The sequence below is a fragment of the Hyla sarda genome, chromosome 13, assembly GCF_029499605.1.
Source record: "Hyla sarda isolate aHylSar1 chromosome 13, aHylSar1.hap1, whole genome shotgun sequence".
Classification (NCBI taxonomy): domain Eukaryota; kingdom Metazoa; phylum Chordata; class Amphibia; order Anura; family Hylidae; genus Hyla; species Hyla sarda.
The window spans coordinates 2,540,791-2,560,085 of record NC_079201.1 but is presented as its reverse complement, the minus strand read 5'-3'; the positions used below and the strand labels follow the sequence as shown (position 1 = coordinate 2,560,085).

Sequence of the window (19,295 nt, the reverse complement as noted above, 5' to 3'; positions counted from 1 at the left end):
TCATTGTTCTTCTAGTGATCCTACTTCATTGTTCTAGTGATCCTACTTATTCATTGTTCTTCTGTTGATCCTACTTCATTGTTCTTCTAGTGATCCTACTTCATTGTTCTAGTGATCCTACTTATTCATTGTTCTTCTGTTGATCCTACTTCATTGTTCTTCTAGAGATCCTACTTCTTCATTGTTCTTCTAGTGATCCTACTTATTCATTGTTCTTCTAGTAATCCTACTTCTTCATTGTTCTTCTAGTGATCCTACTTCTTCATTGTTCTTCTAGAGATCCTACTTCTTCATTGTTCTTCTAGAGATCCTACTTCTTCATTGTTCTTCTAGTGATCCAACTTCTTCATTGTTCTTCTAGTGATCCAACTTCTTCATTGTTCTTCTAGTGATCCTACTTCTTCATTGTTCTTCTAGAGATCCTACTTCTTCATTGTTCTTCTAGAGATCCTACTTCTTCATTGTTCTTCTAGTGATCCTACTTATTCATTGTTCTTCTAGAGATCCTACTTCTTCATGGTCTTTCTAGTGATCCTACTTAATCATTGTTCTTCTAGTGATCCTACTTCATTGTCCTTCTAGTGATCCTACTTCATTGTTCTTCTAGAGATCCTACTTCTTCATTGTTCTTCTAGTGATCCTACTTCTTCATTGTTCTTCTAGTGATCCTACTTCTTTATTGTCCTTCTAGTGATCCTACTTCATTGTTCTTCTAGAGATCCTACTTCATTGTTCTTCTAGTGATCCAACTTCTTTATTGTCCTTCTAGTGATCCTACTTCTTTATTGTCCTTCTAGTGATCCTACTTCTTTATTGTCCTTCTAGTGATCCTACTTCTTCATTGTTCTTCTAGTGATCCCACTTCATTGTTCTTCTAGTGATCCTACTTCATTGTTCTTCTAGTGATCCCACTTCATTGTTCTTCTAGCGATCCCACTTCATTGTTCTTCTAGTGATCCCACTTCATTGTTCTTCTAGTGATCCTACTTCTTCATTGTTCTTCTAGTGATCCTACTTCTTCATTGTTCTTCTAGTGATCCTACTTCATTGTTCTTCTAGTGATCCCACTTCATTGTTCTTTTCCCTGTTTTCATATTTTACACACATTTCTGCACAATGCTAATTTTAGAGACAGGAGTACAGATGTAGGAGGTGGAAGGCCCGGCAGGGATTTCCTTTCCTTCCAGTGAAAATCCGACTGCGGCACTGTAGTGATACACCAGCATGGTGACACAGGAGTCAGGTGTAAAGTAGTAGTACTTTTTAATAATAGTCATGAAAAGTAACAAACAAGTGTGAACTACGTATTTCGGAGGGGCTCCCTCCCTCCACAGGTCCAGGTTGCCTCCTTCCTGAGGTCAAGGTTACAGGAACCTGGACCTGAGGAAGGAGGGAGCCCCTCCGAAACACGTAGTCCACACTTGTTTGATACTTTTCGGAGGAGGTGATGGGACAAACACTACTAGGTCTGGCAGTATGAGATTTGCTTCTGTCTGACCAATGTGGTGGATTATCACCTCCAGACATGGACAAACATCACACCTATTGCTGAGAAGCCTTCATCTGGTCTGTAAGGAGTTAATACATCTCCACCCACAACTCGAATTCCTGTGCAAACAGGATGCACATTGTGGTAAATAGAAAAGTTTCGGTTTCGTTGCACAGTCCACAATGGCGTCCGCTGACCTGAGGGACGAACTGAGCTGCTCCATCTGCCTGAACATCTACACCGACCCGGTCACCCTGAGATGTGGGCACAACTTCTGCCGAGACTGTATTGATCGTGTGCTGGATTCACAGAGGAGCAAAGGGGCCTACACCTGCCCCGAGTGCAGGCAGAGGTTCAGGCAGCGGCCATCAGGGTACAGGAACGTTACTCTGAGAGGTCTAGCCGAGCATTTCCAGCCTCCCCAAGGAGAGGTCGGGGTCACGTGCACCTACTGTCTGCACCACCCGGTACCTGCTGTGAAGTCCTGTGTGTTGTGTGAAGCTTCTCTATGTGGGAGACACCTGGAGGTCCACAACAAATCACCAGAACACGTCTTCATTAACCCCAACACCTCCCTGGAGGACCGGAAATGCTCGGCCCACAACAAGATCCTGGAGTATTTCTGCTTAAAAGATGAGGTGTGTATCTGGAAAGAAGAACCAATGTCCTCCAGACTCCCAGGGCTAAAATACCTGATGGGCCGCTCCTGTAGACTGTATTCTCAGTGATGTCACCGCTGATCTCTAGTGAATGGATAGGCTGTATTCTCAGTGATGTCACCGCTGATCTCTAGTGATGGATAGGATGTATTCTCAGTGATGTCACCGCTGATCTCTAGTGATGGATAGGCTGTATTCTCAGAGATGTCACCACTGATCTCTAGTGATGGATAGGCTGTTTTCTCAGTGATGTCACCGCTGATCTCTAGTGATGGATAGGCTGTATTCTCAGTGATGTCACGGCTGATCTCTAGTGATGGATAGGCTGTATTCTCAGTGATGTCACCGCTGATCTCTAGTGATGGATAGGCTGTATTCTCAGGGATGTCACTGCTGATCTCTAGTGAATGGATAGGCTGTATTCTCAGTGATGTCACCGCGGATCTCTAGTGATGGATAGGCTGTATTCTCAGTGATGTCACCGCTGATTTCTAGTGAATGGATAGGCTGTATTCTCAGTGATGTCACCGCTGATCTCTAGTGAATGGATAGGCTGTATTCTCAGTGATGTCACCGCTGATCTCTAGTGATGGATAGGATGTATTCTCAGTGATGTCACCGCTGATCTCTAGTGATGGATAGGCTGTATTCTCAGTGATGTCACCGCTGATCTCTAGTGAAGGAATAGACTGTATTCTCAGTGATGTCACCGCTGATCTCTAGTGAAGGAATAGGCTGTATTCTCAGTGATGTCACCGCTGATCTCTAGTGATGGATAGGCTGTATTCTCAGTGATGTCACCGCTGATCTCTAGTGATGGATAGGCTGTTTTCTCAGTGATGTCACCGCTGATCTCTAGTGAATGGATAGGATGTATTCTCAGTGATGTCCCTGCTGATCTCTAGTGAATGGATAGGCTGTATTCTCAGTGATGTCACCGCTGATCTCTAGTGATGGATAGGCTGTATTCTCAGTGATGTCACCGCTGATCTCTAGTGATGGATAGGCTGTATTCTCAGTGATGTCACCGCTGATCTCTAGTGAAGGAATAGGCTGCCCATATTTCCCTTACACTTAGGCCTGTATTATATTAAATGTCGGTGCTAAATTTCATTGTCCCCCCTGAGGTGGATGACTTACTCGATTGTGCTGTGGACTGCCAGATTCACGCCACATGGAGAGATGGAAGCTTTTATTGTAACAAAGATGGCGGCCTGGTCTGGTCAGAATCATTCCATCAGGGAGACCCATGCCGCCATCTGTAGTTACTATTTCATCATAAATGATGCCTGTATAATAAGTAATGTATGATATTTTACTATTGTATTATTTTTACTGCTATCAGTTTGCACTCAATATTATACTTTAATGCACTTTTATATAAATTTGGGACCTCTCCATTAGGTGTCATTGAATGTAGCAGAACACAACAAAATATAGTGGGGCCTCATAATGAGAACCTAGAGAACGGAGATTGTTGGTTCTATTTAGTCTTATTTGCTCCCTAGGGGTGATGGGTGATGGTATATATCAATATATATAAGTATAACACTAACCTGAGGAGCTGCAGCTGAACTGTTCATTGTTAACTCTCCAGGTCTGTATCTGTGTTTACTGTCGGGTTGATGGGCACCACAATGGGCACCAGGTTCAGTCCCTGGAAGAGGCCTCTGAGGTGAAGAAGAAGAAGCTGATGAAGAATCTGGAGACCTTGACCTCTAACAAGAGGGAGGCCGAGAAAAAAATCCAGAATTTACATGAACGCTTAAGAAAAGAGGCGGAAAAGGCGGTGAAGATAAAAGATGGAGTCACAGCACTGTTCATAGACCTCAGAAGACAACTGGAGGACCTGGAGATAGGAGTCCTGAAACAGATCTCTGCGAGGGAACAACTGGTGTCAGATGTCATCTTAGATCTGATCCAACAGCTGGAGATAAAGAAGAACCATCTGTCCAGGAAAATGGGTCAAATTGAGGAGCTGTGTAAGACGACTGATCCCATAGCAGTCTTACAGGACCCAAAATATGAAAAGAGTGTCCATTGGAGTCAAGAGCATGACAAAGACCTGCGTGGTGAGAAGGGTGAAGATCCAGGAGACCTGGATGAGGACCTGATCAGGAAGACCATACATGACCAGGTATCTGATGTGATGATCCATGTTAACCCCTGTCTGTTTCTGCTGGACCCTGTAGACCTCTTGTTAGATGTAAAGACTGCTGCTAATAATCTACGTATATCAAAAGACTTGAAGACTGCAACGTTGACTTATATACATCAAGAACGACCACCCTGCCCAGAGAGATCTAAGAAAAATGAAGTTTTTAGTACTCAGAGTTTTTCATCCGGTCAACATTACTGGCAGGTGGACACCAGCAAATGGGGCAACTGGAGGCTGGGTGTGAGCTATCCCTGTAAAGATGGTGTCTGGGGGGCCTCCTGGGCTTTGTGCAGGAATAATAACCAATGTATAGCAGTGGATGAGAGGAACACTGTCCATCTGTCCAATCATTTATACTGTCAGAGATTCGGGGTGTATCTGGATTATGAGGCCGGGCACTTGTCCTTTTACCAGCTGGGTGATCACATCAGGCACCTGCACACCTTCACCACCACCTTCATGGAGCCCCTTCATGCTTCATTCTGGCTACATAGTAAAGATAATGCTACCTGGGTCAAAATCAAAAGCTAGAGGACCAACTTGTGATCACTAATGGAAGATACATCCAGGATGGTGAAGCTCCATCTCTTAATGGCCGCTGTAACTTGAACCCAATCCATTTATAGACCTATATGGAATAATGAAGCCAGGGCTGGCTTTTCCCGGCAGATGCCCTGTGCCCACGGACTTAGCTGAAGACTCTTGGGTGCAAAAGTTCCGCTTGAGCGCCCAAACATGTTGTCTTCATGCCTGCTGGCCAGCTGGGTCTCTGGGCAAGTCACCCATCGATGCAGCACAGACAGCCAGGGGGATTGCTGGGGTCTTCAAAGACCAGGGGTACAAACAGCAGGACATATGATGAATGTATCTGGGTCTGAAATGTACCCCTCTATATCCACAAGCCCCATTGACAGTGAATTAAGCAGTAGTGCACACATGTGGCCACCAATACTTTAAAATGGGGGACCCGTGACCTGTGTATATCCCGTAGACACCTATTTTATACATAGTTTCTATCTGGTGATCGGCGTTGTTGGTTGTTTGTGTCTTGTATGTAAAAATCTGTTATTGGTCAAAACTATAAAATCAAATAAATATGGATGATAAACATTGGAACATAACTTGGCTTGTTACCCCGTCCACAGCAACTCCCAAGTCAGACCCTCCCGACACATTCCACTGTCTATACCGGGACAGACCTACCATTCCAGGTGGTGGGGGGTATGTGGTGACAACAACCAGCACAATGTAGTGTGGCCCGACAGTCACTTGTAGTCACCTTTTATTACCATTACTTATCATGGACACACAGTGAAGGGAGCCCCATCAGTCACAACACCATGTTCCATGGCCGTTGGCCCAAATACCACTGGGTAAACCAAGCCCACCGGCTCATGGTCAACCCCCAAGGCACTTCTAGCCAACACAGATGACCTTTTATGTGTCTGGTCCAGAACCATGGTCTCCCGCAGTCAAGGTCACCTTCAGCTGAGCCCATGGTTTCCTTCCTTTGGTGGACAATAGTGTGGAGAGAGGCTTCACCCCCGGCAGACCATGTGACTTATGTCATATTGTCTTTGGCCACATGAAATGCTTAGAAAGGTCATAGCGGGAGATTTATCAATACCTGTGTATAGGAAGAGGGGTGAAGTTGTCCATAGAAACCAGATTGCTTCTTTAATTTTTGACAGGCCTTTTAAAAAAGGAAAGAAGCAATCTAATTGGTTGATATGGGCAACTGCACCCCTCTTCCTATACAAAGGTATTGATAAATCCCCCCCCCCCCCATAGACCACACTAGCACTACAGCACTTCTAGGTGTGGGTCCTGTGCATAAAACAGGACAAAGCGGCACATGGAGGTAATAGAGATGTTATTCTGCACTTTTTCTATTCTCCAAAAATTAAAATTCTAACATCCACAAAAAAAAACAAACATATTTGAGTGGGCTCTGTGGGTGGAAAAGTAAAAGTGATAAGGGTCTTAGAAGGCAAAGAGGATAAACAAAATAGACGGCATCTTTAAGATGTATATATCATTTATTGTATTGTAAATCAGCAATAAAATAAGGTAGGAAAAATAAGTGAAAAAACACAAATAGTTAAGTGACACCTATTGGACTGACTTAATAGAGAACACCTACTGCAACAGTGCAAAATACCCCCATCATCTTCACAGCATCGTGTCACAGACAGAGCACAGACCACTCTCCCCTGTGTCCCCTCCTCCTTCACAGACCACTCTCCCCTGTGTCTCCTCCTCCCTCACAGATCACTCTCCCCTATGTCCCCTCCTCCCTCACTGATCACTCTCCCCTGTGTCCCCTCCTCCCTCACTGATCACTCTCCCCTGTGTCCCCTCCTCCTTCACAGACCACTCTCCCCTGTGTCTCCTCCTCCCTCACAGATCACTCTCCCCTATGTCCCCTCCTCCCTCACTGATCACTCTCCCCTATGTCCCCTCCTCCCTCACTGATCACTCTCCCCTGTGTCTCCTCCTCCTTCACAGACCACTCTCCCCTGTGTCCCCTCCTCCCTCACTGATCGCTCTCCCCTGTGTCCCCTCCTCCCTCACTGATCGCTCTCCCCTGTGTCCCCTCCTCCCTCACTGATCGCTCTCCCCTGTGTCCCCTCCTCCCTCACTGATCGCTCTCCCCTGTGTCCCCTCCTCCCTCACTGATCTCTCTCCCCTGTGTCCCCTCCTCCCTCACTGATCACTCTCCCCTGTGTCCCCTCCTCCCTCACTGATCACTCTCCCCTGTGTCCCCTCCTCCCTCACTGATCGCTCTCCCCTGTGTCCCCTCCTCCTTCACAGACCACTCTCCCGTGTCCCCTCCTCCCTCACTGATCACTCTCCCCTGTGTCCCCTCCTCCCTCACTGATCACTCTCCCCTGTGTCCCCTCCTCCCTCACAGATCACTCTCCCCTGTGTCCCCTCCTCCCTCACTCTCCCCTGTGTCCCCTCCTCCTTCACAGACCACTCTCCCCTGTGTCTCCTCCTCCCTCACAGATCACTCTCCCCTGTGTCTCCTCCTCCCTCACAGATCACTCTCCCTTGTGTCTCTTCCTCCCTCACAGATCACTCTCCCCTGTGTCCCCTCCTCCCTCACTGATCACTCTCCCCTGTGTCCCCTCCTCCCTCACAGATCACTCCCCTGTGTCCCCTCCTCCCTCACAGATCACTCTCCCTTGTGTCTCTTCCTCCCTCACAGATCACTCTCCCCTGTGTCCCCTCCTCCTTCACAGATCACTCTCCCCTGTGTCCCCTCCTCCCTCACTGATCACTCCCCTGTGTCCCCTCCTCCCTCACAGATCACTCTCCCTTGTGTCTCTTCCTCCCTCACAGATCACTCTCCCCTGTGTCCCCTCCTCCTTCACAGATCACTCTCCCCTGTGTCCCCTCCTCCCTCACTGATCACTCCCCTGTGTCCCCTCCTCCCTCACAGATCACTCTCCCTTGTGTCTCTTCCTCCCTCACAGATCACTCTCCCCTGTGTCCCCTCCTCCTTCACAGATCACTCTCCCCTGTGTCCCCTCCTCCCTCACTGATCACTCTCCCCTGTGTCCCCTCCTCCCTCACAGATTACTCTCCCCTGTGTCCCCTCCTCCCTCACTGATTACTCTCCCCTGTGTCTCCTCCTCCCTCACAGATCACTCTCCCCTGTGTCTCCTCCTCCCTCACAATCACTCTCCCCTGTGTCCCCTCCTCCCTCACAGATCACTCTCCCCTGTGTCCTCTCCTCCCTCACAGATCACTCTCCCCTGTGTCCTCTCCTCCCTCACAGATCATTCTCCCCTGTGTCCCCTCCTCCCTCACAGATCACTTTCCCCTGTGTCCCCTCCTCCCTCACAGATCACTCTCCCCTGTGTCCCCTCCTCCCTCACTGATCACTCTCCCCTGTGTCCCCTCCTCCCTCACAGATCACTCTCCCCTGTGTCCCCTCCTCCCTCACAGATCACTCTCCCCTGTGTCCCCTCCTCCCTCACAGATCACTCTCCCCTGTGTCCCCTCCTCCCTCACAGATCACTCTCCCCTGTGTTCCCTTTCCCTCACAGATCACTCTCCCCTGTGTTCCCTTTCCCTCACAGATCACTCTACTCTGTGTCTCCTCCTCCCTCACACATCCCTCTCCCCTGTGTCCCCTCCTCCTTCGCAGATCCCTCTCCCCTGTGTCCCCTCTTCCCTCACAGATCACTCTCCCCTGTGTCTCCTCCTCCCTCACAGATCACTCTCCCCTGTGTCCCCTCCTCCCTCACAGATCACTCTCCCCTGTGTCCCCTCTTCCCTCACAGATCACTCTCCCCTGTGTCTCCTCCTCCCTCACAGATCACTCTCCCCTGTGTCCCCTCCTCCCTCACAGATCACTCTCCCCTGTGTCTCCTCCTCCCTCACAGATCACTCTCCCCTGTGTCTCCTCCTCCCTCACAGATCACTCTCCCCTGTGTCTCCTCCTCCCTCACAGATCACTCTCCCCTGTGTCCCCTCCTCCCTCACAGATCACTCTCCCATTTGCCCCCCATTTCCCTCCCCTAGAACAACCTCCTCCTCTCCACTTCTTTCCAATCTTCATGTGACCTAAAGACCATGTGACTTCTCGTTTATGAGATTCAGTCAGATCAGCCCATATATAGAGAAAAAAACATCATCATCCCAAGCAGCGAACTTTACGAGGTTTATTTCACAGCAGAGAAAAACACATCAGCATGCAGGACTGACCAGGATACAGCCGTCTTGGGACACAACCTCACTGTATACAGTCTCCTGTATCCAACCGCTGAGTGGCATCTAGATATTAAGACAACCAAAGAGCTCACGTCTCATCCAACCCCACCTGAGAAAGCTTAATCCACAAGATGTTGCTGGATTGTCACTGTGTGGAGGGCGCTGCTTATCTCTGCAATCATTGCATTGTCCACAGAGGACAACTAGTGAAGTCACTAGAAGAAGATTCTGTGAAGAAGGAACTGCTGAGCAATGTTCTGAAGGAACTATCAACATCCAAAGCAGAAACTGAAGACAATATCCAAAGCCTGAATAAAGAAAGTCAGTATTTTCAATCTAAACAGGGTCTTTCAAGGAAGGTCAGTATGGTGTTCGAGATTCTGAAGAAACACATGGACACTATAGAAAAGAGAGTCCTGAGTGAGATCTCCCGACAGGTGGAAGAAGCTTCAGGCTCATATCAAGCTGAGATCCAAGAGATGGAAGCCAAGAAGAAGGAATTGTCCAGGAAGATGGCGCCCATTATGGAGCTATGTGCCATGACCGATCCAATTACAGTCCTCGAGAGAATGGAACCAGAAGTTGGTGGTGTTGATGGCAACCCCCAAGAGACAACAGCGGACTGTCGTAAAGCTGCTCGCGATATGGATGAAGGTTTGATCTCCCAGATTCTGCACACTGGTCTGGCTGAGCTGGTGGTCACTGCCCATAGTACACTCTTCATGGACGAAGAGTCCAACATCTTATTAGATGAGAACACCATGGGAAATAACCTCCTGCTCCTACCCGATAACAAGTCATTTGTTTGGTCGAAGACCCAAAAGTCAAAGCCAAAGACCCCAGGAAGGTTCCGAGACCACCAGGTGTTAAGCAGCACCAGCTTCTCAACGGGAAGACATTTCTGGACTGTTGAAACAAGTAAAATTGGAAACTGGAGATTTGGGGTGTCTTATGGCAGTATCGCCAGGAAAGGCTTCCGCTCCTACATCGGCTGCAATGACAAATCCTGGGGCTTGTGCAAATGGAACAACCAGTACTCTGCCATGCATGCCTGTAAGGTGACCAAGATCCCTGACCGCTTCACCTGTCAGCGCTTCGGGGTGTATCTGGACTATGAGGCAGGTCACCTGTCCTTCTATGAGCTGTGTAATCCCATCCGACACCTGTACACCTTCAACACCATCTTCACCGAGCCCCTTTTTGGTGTCTTTAGACTCTGGTTGGACTCAAATAGAGGGGAGACATGGATGTCGCTGAGAACCGACAGACTCTGCATCTGTCATGGAGGCGCTGAATGGTTCTGAATCCTTCCATGTTGTGGACTGCTATGATGGTACCAGATCATAACTGCTAAAGATGCAGCCCTTACAATATATTTTTTGGCCTCCCCTTGTAGAGGCATGTGTCAGACTCATGGGGGAGGATTTATCATTTGTTTTATGCTGTTTTCTTTTATTTTTTATTTTTTTTTGCTTTAGATCCTTTTTTTCTTATACAATGTTGCTCTGCAATAGTCTTTTTGCAGCTTGGCTCCATTAACTTCAAAGAACTGTCCTTCTAATGCTGGGGTCTCTCCTTTAAAGGGGTAATCCACTGCTTCAGCATTCGGAACATTTTGTTCCGAACGCTGGGTGCGAGCTGTGGGAGTCGTGTGCTGGGGCAGTGGAGTACTCCTTTAAGGGTCTCTTTACACCCTCAGGATCCTGCACATATTTGATGTGCAGGATTTAAAGCTGCAGATTTCACTGGAAACTAAATGACTGAACACAGCATCAAATCTGCAGCATCAAATCCGGAAATTAAATATGTGCAGGATATTGTCTGTGCGAATACACCCCGCTGTCGGACCCCCTGTTATTTGACACACTTAACCTCTATCCAGAGGATAGAGGTGATCAGTCTAGACCAGTGTTTCCCGATTAGGGTGCCTCCAGCTGTTGAAAATCTATAATTACCATCATGCCCAGACAGGCAACTAAAGCAGGTTGGAAAGCACTGATCTAGACTATCTTCTGTGAGCTAAACACATCAGCAGCACAGATCTTTCTGTGTCCTTGTAGTTTGTTACAATGTGTCAGTGCAGGTAAATATATCTGTCTGGAATCCAGGCTGTTTAGCTCACAGAGAATTGTCTAGACTGGAAACATTGTAACAAACCCTGAGACTCTGGATGTAGACAGGGAAGTTTCTATTCACAAAAATGGTGATGAATTGTAACACAAAGTGTACTAGTATCTTAATGTACATTTATATACATTAATATACATATATAGATACATTTATAGTTATATATATATATATATATATATATATATACATTTATAGTTACACTTATATATATATACTTTTATGTTTACACTTACATATATACATTTATGTTTATACTTACATATATACATTTATAGTTATATACATACATTTATATTTACACTTACATATATATACATTTATATTTACACATACATATATACATTTATATTTACACATACATATATACATTTATATTTACACATACATATATATATGTCTATATTTACACATATACATTTATATACTGTAGATTCTCTGTCTGTGAGGAGTTACATCCAGTGCTGTATTGATGACCTCCATATCACTGTAATAAACCTTTATTATAATGACATATAGCAGATCTGTGCGGTATAATGTGTCTCATCTCTCCTATATCACATCATGTTCTCCAGTCACAACCAAATCTGCAGTCACACTTTCATCAGTTTCCTCTTTGCTCCCAGGTGCCCTCTGCTGGTTTAATGCGAACAATTGTAATTCTGGCATTAGTTCACCATGACTGTTCCCCATGCAGGATAAATAAAATAAAAAAAGCATTGAGGCCAAAACCCAGGGATCGCTTGATGAAATCCTGCAGGGTCTGTAAACAGAACAGTCTGGTATGTGGGCTGTAAACAGTCTGGTCAGTGGTCTGTAAATAGTCTGGTATGTGAACTGTAAACATAGGGCCTGGTCTGTAAACAGTTTGGTATGTGAGCTGTAAACCTGGCAATCTTGTCTGTGGTCTGTAAACATGGGGTCGTGTCTTCGGTCTGTGATCATGGCAGTCTGGTCTGTGATCTGTAAGCATGGAGTCTGGTCTGGAAACATGAGGTCTGGTTTGTGGTCTGTAAACATGGGTGTCAGGTCAGTGGTCTGTAAACATTGGGGCCTTGTTTTCGGTCTGTAAATATGGGGGTCAGGTCTGTGGTCTGTAAACATGGGGGTGTCTGTGGTCTGAGAACATGAAGGTCTGTGGTCTGTAAACAGGGAGGTGCGGTCTGTAAACATGGGGGTCTTGTCTGTGATCTGTAAACATGGAGGTCTGTTCTGTGGTCTGTAAACATGGGAGTCTTTTCTGAGGTCTGTAAACATAGGGGTCTGGTTTGGGCCTGGGCCGGAGGCTGTAATCATGGCGGTCTTGTTTGTAGCGTGTAAACATGGGGGTCTTGTCTGTGAAAATGGAAGTCTCTTCTATTATGATCTGTAAACAGGGGTTAGAGTTTGGAGTCTAAATGAGAGGTTTGGTCTGTGGTCTGCTCTCATCCTGTGGTCTGTGTTTAGGGGGTCTAGTGTACAGTCTTTATTCATTTTGGGATATGCCAAAGAGATTCTAATGCCCTATGATGGGAAGTGACATATTAAAATGGATGAGGCAGTAGTAACATAAGGTATACAAAGAAAATATTCACCGCACCTCTACAAAATGGCCTAATCATTAGGATGCAGATTATCACAGGCGCCGAGTCTCCGCAGCCACGACTACCCCCCCATGACTCATCAGTCCAGGACACACAGTGATCTCCAACGAGGAACCATCCATCACAGCCATTTTATTTTATTACTGCCATAAAGCATCAGCGTATTACATCATAATATATTACAATACATCCAGTCTGGCTGAAAAGGGTGGAGGCATCTGGACGGGCAAAGAATAACCAAAAACACCAGGGGCCACAACTGGTTGGTTAGATGTCTCTGATCAGTTCTTATAGGGGATGTCCGGTTTAGGAACCCCTATTTCCATGCACCCTGCTAGGTCATTTTGAGGTAAGGAGGCACTCTGTTCTTGTTGTTGTTTTTGCCTGCCCAGGACTTTGGTCGTACACTCACTTACTAGGACTGATCCTTGTCTCCCAGCGTGACGCCATTTCCCCGTTCAGAGGCCGTCCTTAGGTCTTGGGTTCTTAGGTCTACAATCTTCTCCACTTGAGGCCATCTGTCTGCCTCCTCCAGAGGACCCACACTGATCATGAAAGGTAAATCATGGATTCCCTTTTGCAAAACTTTAACTCCCAGCATGCCCGGACAGCCGTTGGCTGTCCGGGCATGCTGGGAGTTGACGTTTTGCAACATCTGGTGGACTGCAGTTTAGCTGGATAGATGTATGGGTATTGCAGTTATGTCTTGTGCACCATATGATGGCAGAACCTACTTAGGACCACTGTATGTGACTGGTGGGGCTCCAGCTGCCATTACCTCCACCCATCTCTAAAGCCGGCCAACCTGTACTAAAAGAGTGGCCATGACCACGATAGTGGATGCATCCAATGGCTGGAAAAAAGTTTAGCATCTTTTCCCAAAACAGCTCCACTTGTGTTCACAGGCTCCTTCTGGTATTACGTGTAAATCATATGAAACCAGTCAACAGTATTTATTTCTCCATTTTACCGTATTCATAGTCATCCATGTTGCACCAATTCACACATGAGGGCCCACAGCTCAGAGACACAGGTACCAGAGGTAGGTTTTTGGGGTCTCACCATTCTTAAGTGTCCAATATGGTCCAAAAGTGAGCTACTAGAAGCAGCTGAGGAATAAGGGAGGGTGAGTCTGGCTGAGGGGGGGGGGGGGGGTCCCGTTCCCTAGTGCATGGAAGTCACAGGGGGCACCATAATATAGGGTTAGCAAGACCATGGGGTGGCACCAAACTAACCCAGTCTCCATAACGAAACATACATATTAGACAAAACATTATAAGTGTCAACAATTGTTAAAACCAATTGCAGATAATGGGGTCCGCTATAAGCCCAGGACATAAACATAGTGGGGTCCGCTATAGGCCCAGTACATACACATAGTGTGGTCTGCTATAGGCACAGGACATGTACATAGTGGGGTCTGCTATAGGCCCAGGACATGTACATAGTGGGATCTTCTATAGGCCCAGGACATGTACATAGTGGGGTCTGCTATAGGCCCAGGACATACACATAGTGGGGTCTGCTATAGGCGTAGGACATGTACATAGTGGGGTCTGCTATAGTTCCAATAGATACACATAGTGGGGTCTGCTATAGGTCCAGGACATGTACATAGTGGGGTCTGCTATAGGCCCAGGACATGTACATAGTGGGCTCTGCTATAGGCCCAGGACATGTACATAGTGGGGTCTGCTATAGGCCCAGGACATGTACATAGTGGGGTCTGCTATAGGCCCAGGACATACACATAGTGGGGTCTGCTATAGGCCCAGGACATACACATAGTGGGGTCTGCTATATGCCCAGGACATGTACATAGTGGGGTCCGCTATAGGCCCAGGACATACACATAGTGGGGTCTGCTATAGGCCCAGGACATACACATAGTGGGGTCTGCTATAGGCCCAGGACATACACATAGTGGGGTCTGCTATAGGCCCAGGACATGTACATAGTGGGGTCTGCTATAGGCCCAGGGCATACACATAGTGGGGTCTGCTATAGGCCCAGGACATGTACATAGTGGGGTCTGCTATAGGCCCAGGACATACACATAGTGGGGTCTGCTATAGGCCCAGGACATACACATAGTGGGGTCTGCTATAGGCCCAGGACATACACATAGTGGGGTCCGCTATGGGCCCAGGACATACACATAGTGGGGTCTGCTATAGGCCCAGGACATACACATAGTGGGGTCTGCTATAGGCCCAGGACATGTACATAGTGGGGTCTGCTATAGGCCCAGGACATGTACATAGTGGGGTTTGCTATAGGCCCAGGACATACACATAGGGGGGTCTGCTATAGGCCCAGTACATGTACATAGTGGGGTCTGCTATAGGCCCAGGACATGTACATAGTGGGGTCCGCTATAGGCCCAGGACATACACATAGTGGGGTCTGCTATAGGCCCAGGATATACACATAGTGGGATCTTCTATAGGCCCAGGACATGTACATAGTGGGGTCTGCTATAGGCACAGGACATAAACATAGTGGGGTCTGCTATAGGCCCAGGACATAAACATAATGGGGTCTGCTATAGGCCCAGGACATACATATAGTGGGGTCCGCTATGGGCCCAGGACATACACATAGTGGGGTCTGCTATAGGCACAGGACATGTACATAGTGGGGTCTGCTATAGGCCCAGGACATGTACATAGTGGGGTCCGCTATAGGCCCAGGACATGCACATAGTGGGGTCTGCTATAGGCCCAGGACATACACATAGTGGGGTCTGCTATAGGCCCAGGACATGTACATAGTGGGGTCCGCTATAGGCCCAGGACATACACATAGTGGGGTCTGCTATAGGCCCAGGACATACACATAGTGGGGTCTGCTATAGGCCCAGGACATGTACATAGTGGGGTCCGCTATAGGCCCAGGACATACACATAGTGGGGTCTGCTATAGGCCCAGGACATACACATAGTGGGGTCTGCTATAGGCCCAGAACATACACATAGTGGGGTCTGCTATAGGCCCAGGACATACACATAGTGGGGTCTGCTATAGGCTCAGGACATACACATAGTGGGGTCTGCTATGGGCCCAGGACATACACATAGTGGGGTCTGCTATAGGCCCAGGGCATACGCATAGTGGGATCTGCTATAGGCCCAGGACATACGCATAGTGGGGTCTGCTATAGGCCCAGGACATACACATAGTGGGGTCTGCTATAGGCTCAGGACATACACATAGTGGGGTCTGCTATGGGCCCAGGACATACACATAGTGGGGTCTGCTACAGGCCCAGGGCATACGCATAGTGGGATCTGCTATAGGCCCAGGACATACGCATAGTGGGGTCTGCTATAGGCCCAGGACATGTACATAGTGGGGTTTGCTATAGGCCCAGGACATACACATAGTGGGGTCTGCTATAGGCTCAGGACATACACATAGTGGGGTCTGCTATGGGCCCAGGACATACACATAGTGGGGTCTGCTATAGGCCCAGGGCATACGCATAGTGGGATCTGCTATAGGCCCAGGACATACGCATAGTGGGGTCTGCTATAGGCCCAGGACATGTACATAGTAGGGTCTGCTATAGGCCCAGGACATGTACATAGTGGGGTCTGCTATAGGCCCAGGACATACGCATAGTGGGATCTGCTATAGGCCCAGGACATACGCATAGTGGGGTCCGCTATAGGCCCAGGACATGTACATAGTGGGGTTTGCTATAGGCCTAGGACATGTACATAGTGGGGTCTGCTATAGGCCCAGGACATACACATAGAGGGGTCTGCTATAGGCCCAGGACATGTACATAGTGGGGTCTGCTATAGGCCCAGGACATACACATAGTGGGGTCTGCTATAGGCCCAGGACATACACATAGTGGGGTCTGCTATAGGCCCAGGACATGTACATAGTGGGGTCTGCTATAGGCCCAGGACATGTACATAGTGGGGTTTGCTATAGGCCCAGGACATACACATAGGGGGGTCTGCTATAGGCCCAGTACATGTACATAGTGGGGTCTGCTATAGGCCCAGGACATGTACATAGTGGGGTCCGCTATAGGCCCAGGACATACACATAGTGGGGTCTGCTATAGGCCCAGGACATACACATAGTGGGATCTTCTATAGGCCCAGGACATGTACATAGTGGGGTCTGCTATAGGCACAGGACATAAACATAGTGGGGTCTGCTATAGGCCCAGGACATAAACATAATGGGGTCTGCTATAGGCCCAGGACATACATATAGTGGGGTCCGCTATGGGCCCAGGACATACACATAGTGGGGTCTGCTATAGGCACAGGACATGTACATAGTGGGGTCTGCTATAGGCCCAGGACATGTACATAGTGGGGTCCGCTATAGGCCCAGGACATGCACATAGTGGGGTCTGCTATAGGCCCAGGACATACACATAGTGGGGTCTGCTATATGCCCAGGACATGTACATAGTGGGGTCCGCTATAGGCCCAGGACATACACATAGTGGGGTCTGCTATAGGCCCAGGACATACACATAGTGGGGTCTGCTATAGGCCCAGGACATGTACATAGTGGGGTCCGCTATAGGCCCAGGACATACACATAGTGGGGTCTGCTATAGGCCCAGGACATACACATAGTGGGGTCTGCTATAGGCCCAGGACATGTACATAGTGGGGTCTGCTATAGGCCCAGAACATACACATAGTGGGGTCTGCTATAGGCCCAGGACATACACATAGTGGGGTCTGCTATAGGCTCAGGACATACACATAGTGGGGTCTGCTATGGGCCCAGGACATACACATAGTGGGGTCTGCTATAGGCCCAGGGCATACGCATAGTGGGATCTGCTATAGGCCCAGGACATACGCATAGTGGGGTCTGCTATAGGCCCAGGACATACACATAGTGGGGTCTGCTATAGGCTCAGGACATACACATAGTGGGGTCTGCTATGGGCCCAGGACATACACATAGTGGGGTCTGCTACAGGCCCAGGGCATACGCATAGTGGGATCTGCTATAGGCCCAGGACATACGCATAGTGGGGTCTGCTATAGGCCCAGGACATGTACATAGTGGGGTTTGCTATAGGCCCAGGACATACACATAGTGGGGTCTGCTATAGGCTCAGGACATACACATAGTGGGGTCTGCTATGGGCCCAGGACATACACATAGTGGGGTCTGCTATAGGCCCAGGGCATACGCATAGTGGGATCTGCTATAGGCCCAGGACATACGCATAGTGGGGTCTGCTATAGGCCCAGGACATGTACATAGTAGGGTCTGCTATAGGCCCAGGACATGTACATAGTGGGGTCTGCTATAGGCCCAGGACATACGCATAGTGGGATCTGCTATAGGCCCAGGACATACGCATAGTGGGGTCCGCTATAGGCCCAGGACATGTACATAGTGGGGTTTGCTATAGGCCTAGGACATGTACATAGTGGGGTCTGCTATAGGCCCAGGACATACACATAGAGGGGTCTGCTATAGGCCCAGGACATGTACATAGTGGGGTCTGCTATAGGCCCAGGACATACACATAGTGGGGTCTGCTATAGGCCCAGGACATACACATAGTGGGGTCTGCTATAGGCCCAGGACATGTACATAGTGGGGTCTGCTATAGGCCCAGGACATGTACATAGTGGGGTTTGCTATAGGCCCAGGACATACACATAGGGGGGTCTGCTATAGGCCCAGTACATGTACATAGTGGGGTCTGCTATAGGCCCAGGACATGTACATAGTGGGGTCCGCTATAGGCCCAGGACATACACATAGTGGGGTCTGCTATAGGCCCAGGACATACACATAGTGGGATCTTCTATAGGCCCAGGACATGTACATAGTGGGGTCTGCTATAGGCCCAGGACATAAACATAATGGGGTCTGCTATAGGCCCAGGACATACATATAGTGGGGTCCGCTATGGGCCCAGGACATACACATAGTGGGGTCTGCTATAGGCACAGGACATGTACATAGTGGGGTCTGCTATAGGCCCAGGACATGTACATAGTGGGGTCCGCTATAGGCCCAGGACATGCACATAGTGGGGTCTGCTATAGGCCCAGGACATACACATAGTGGGGTCTGCTATAGGCCCCGGACATGTACATAGTGGGGTCTGATATATTCTTGTATATAGGAGCAGTATTATAGTAGTTTCATTCTTGTATATAGGAGCAGTATTATAGTAGTTATATTCTTGTATATAGGAGCAGTATTATAGTAGTTATATTCTTGTATATAGGAGGCAGTATTATAGTAGTTATATTCTTGTATATAGGAGCAGTATTATAGTAGATATATTCTTGTATATAGGAGCATTATTATAGTAGCTATATTCTTGTATATAGGGGGGCAGTATTATAGTAGTTATATTCTTGTATATAGGAGCAGTATTATAGTAGTTATATTCTTGTATATAGGAGCAGTATTATAGTAGTTATATTCTTGTATATAGGAGCAGTATTATAGTAGTTATATTCTTGTAAATAGGAGGCAGTATTATAGTAGTTATATTCTTGTATATAGGGGGCAGTATTATAGTAGTTATATTCTTGTGTATA

At 47.8% G+C, this 19,295-nt stretch overlaps 2 protein-coding genes across 2 annotated transcripts; both read left to right on the top strand.

Annotated features, from left to right (window-relative positions):
* Positions 1 to 1,465: 1,465 nt before the first annotated feature.
* On the top strand, positions 1,466 to 5,924 carry LOC130297243 (E3 ubiquitin-protein ligase RNF135-like). The gene is made up of 2 exons (XM_056549488.1): positions 1,466 to 2,127; positions 3,746 to 5,924. Exons 1-2 carry the CDS (start codon positions 1,672 to 1,674, stop codon positions 4,835 to 4,837), a joined length of 1,548 nt encoding a protein of 515 aa, XP_056405463.1. The 5' UTR covers positions 1,466 to 1,671; the 3' UTR covers positions 4,838 to 5,924.
* A 2,869-nt stretch (positions 5,925 to 8,793) lies between these two features.
* On the top strand, positions 8,794 to 11,340 carry LOC130297247 (tripartite motif-containing protein 14-like). The gene has a single exon (XM_056549494.1). It carries the CDS (start codon positions 9,160 to 9,162, stop codon positions 10,330 to 10,332), a length of 1,173 nt encoding a protein of 390 aa, XP_056405469.1. The 5' UTR covers positions 8,794 to 9,159; the 3' UTR covers positions 10,333 to 11,340.
* Positions 11,341 to 19,295: the final 7,955 nt, after the last annotated feature.

Bases quoted from the DNA above. Each gene is read 5' to 3' on its own strand.
- LOC130297243 (XM_056549488.1), top strand. From the start codon at position 1,672: ATGGCGTCCGCTGACCTGAGGGACGAACTGAGCTGCTCCATCTGCCTG. The intron at 2,128-3,745 runs GTGTGTATCTGG...TTAACTCTCCAG, and splicing joins ATTTCTGCTTAAAAGATGAG to GTCTGTATCTGTGTTTACTG.
- LOC130297247 (XM_056549494.1), top strand. From the start codon at position 9,160: ATGTTGCTGGATTGTCACTGTGTGGAGGGCGCTGCTTATCTCTGCAAT.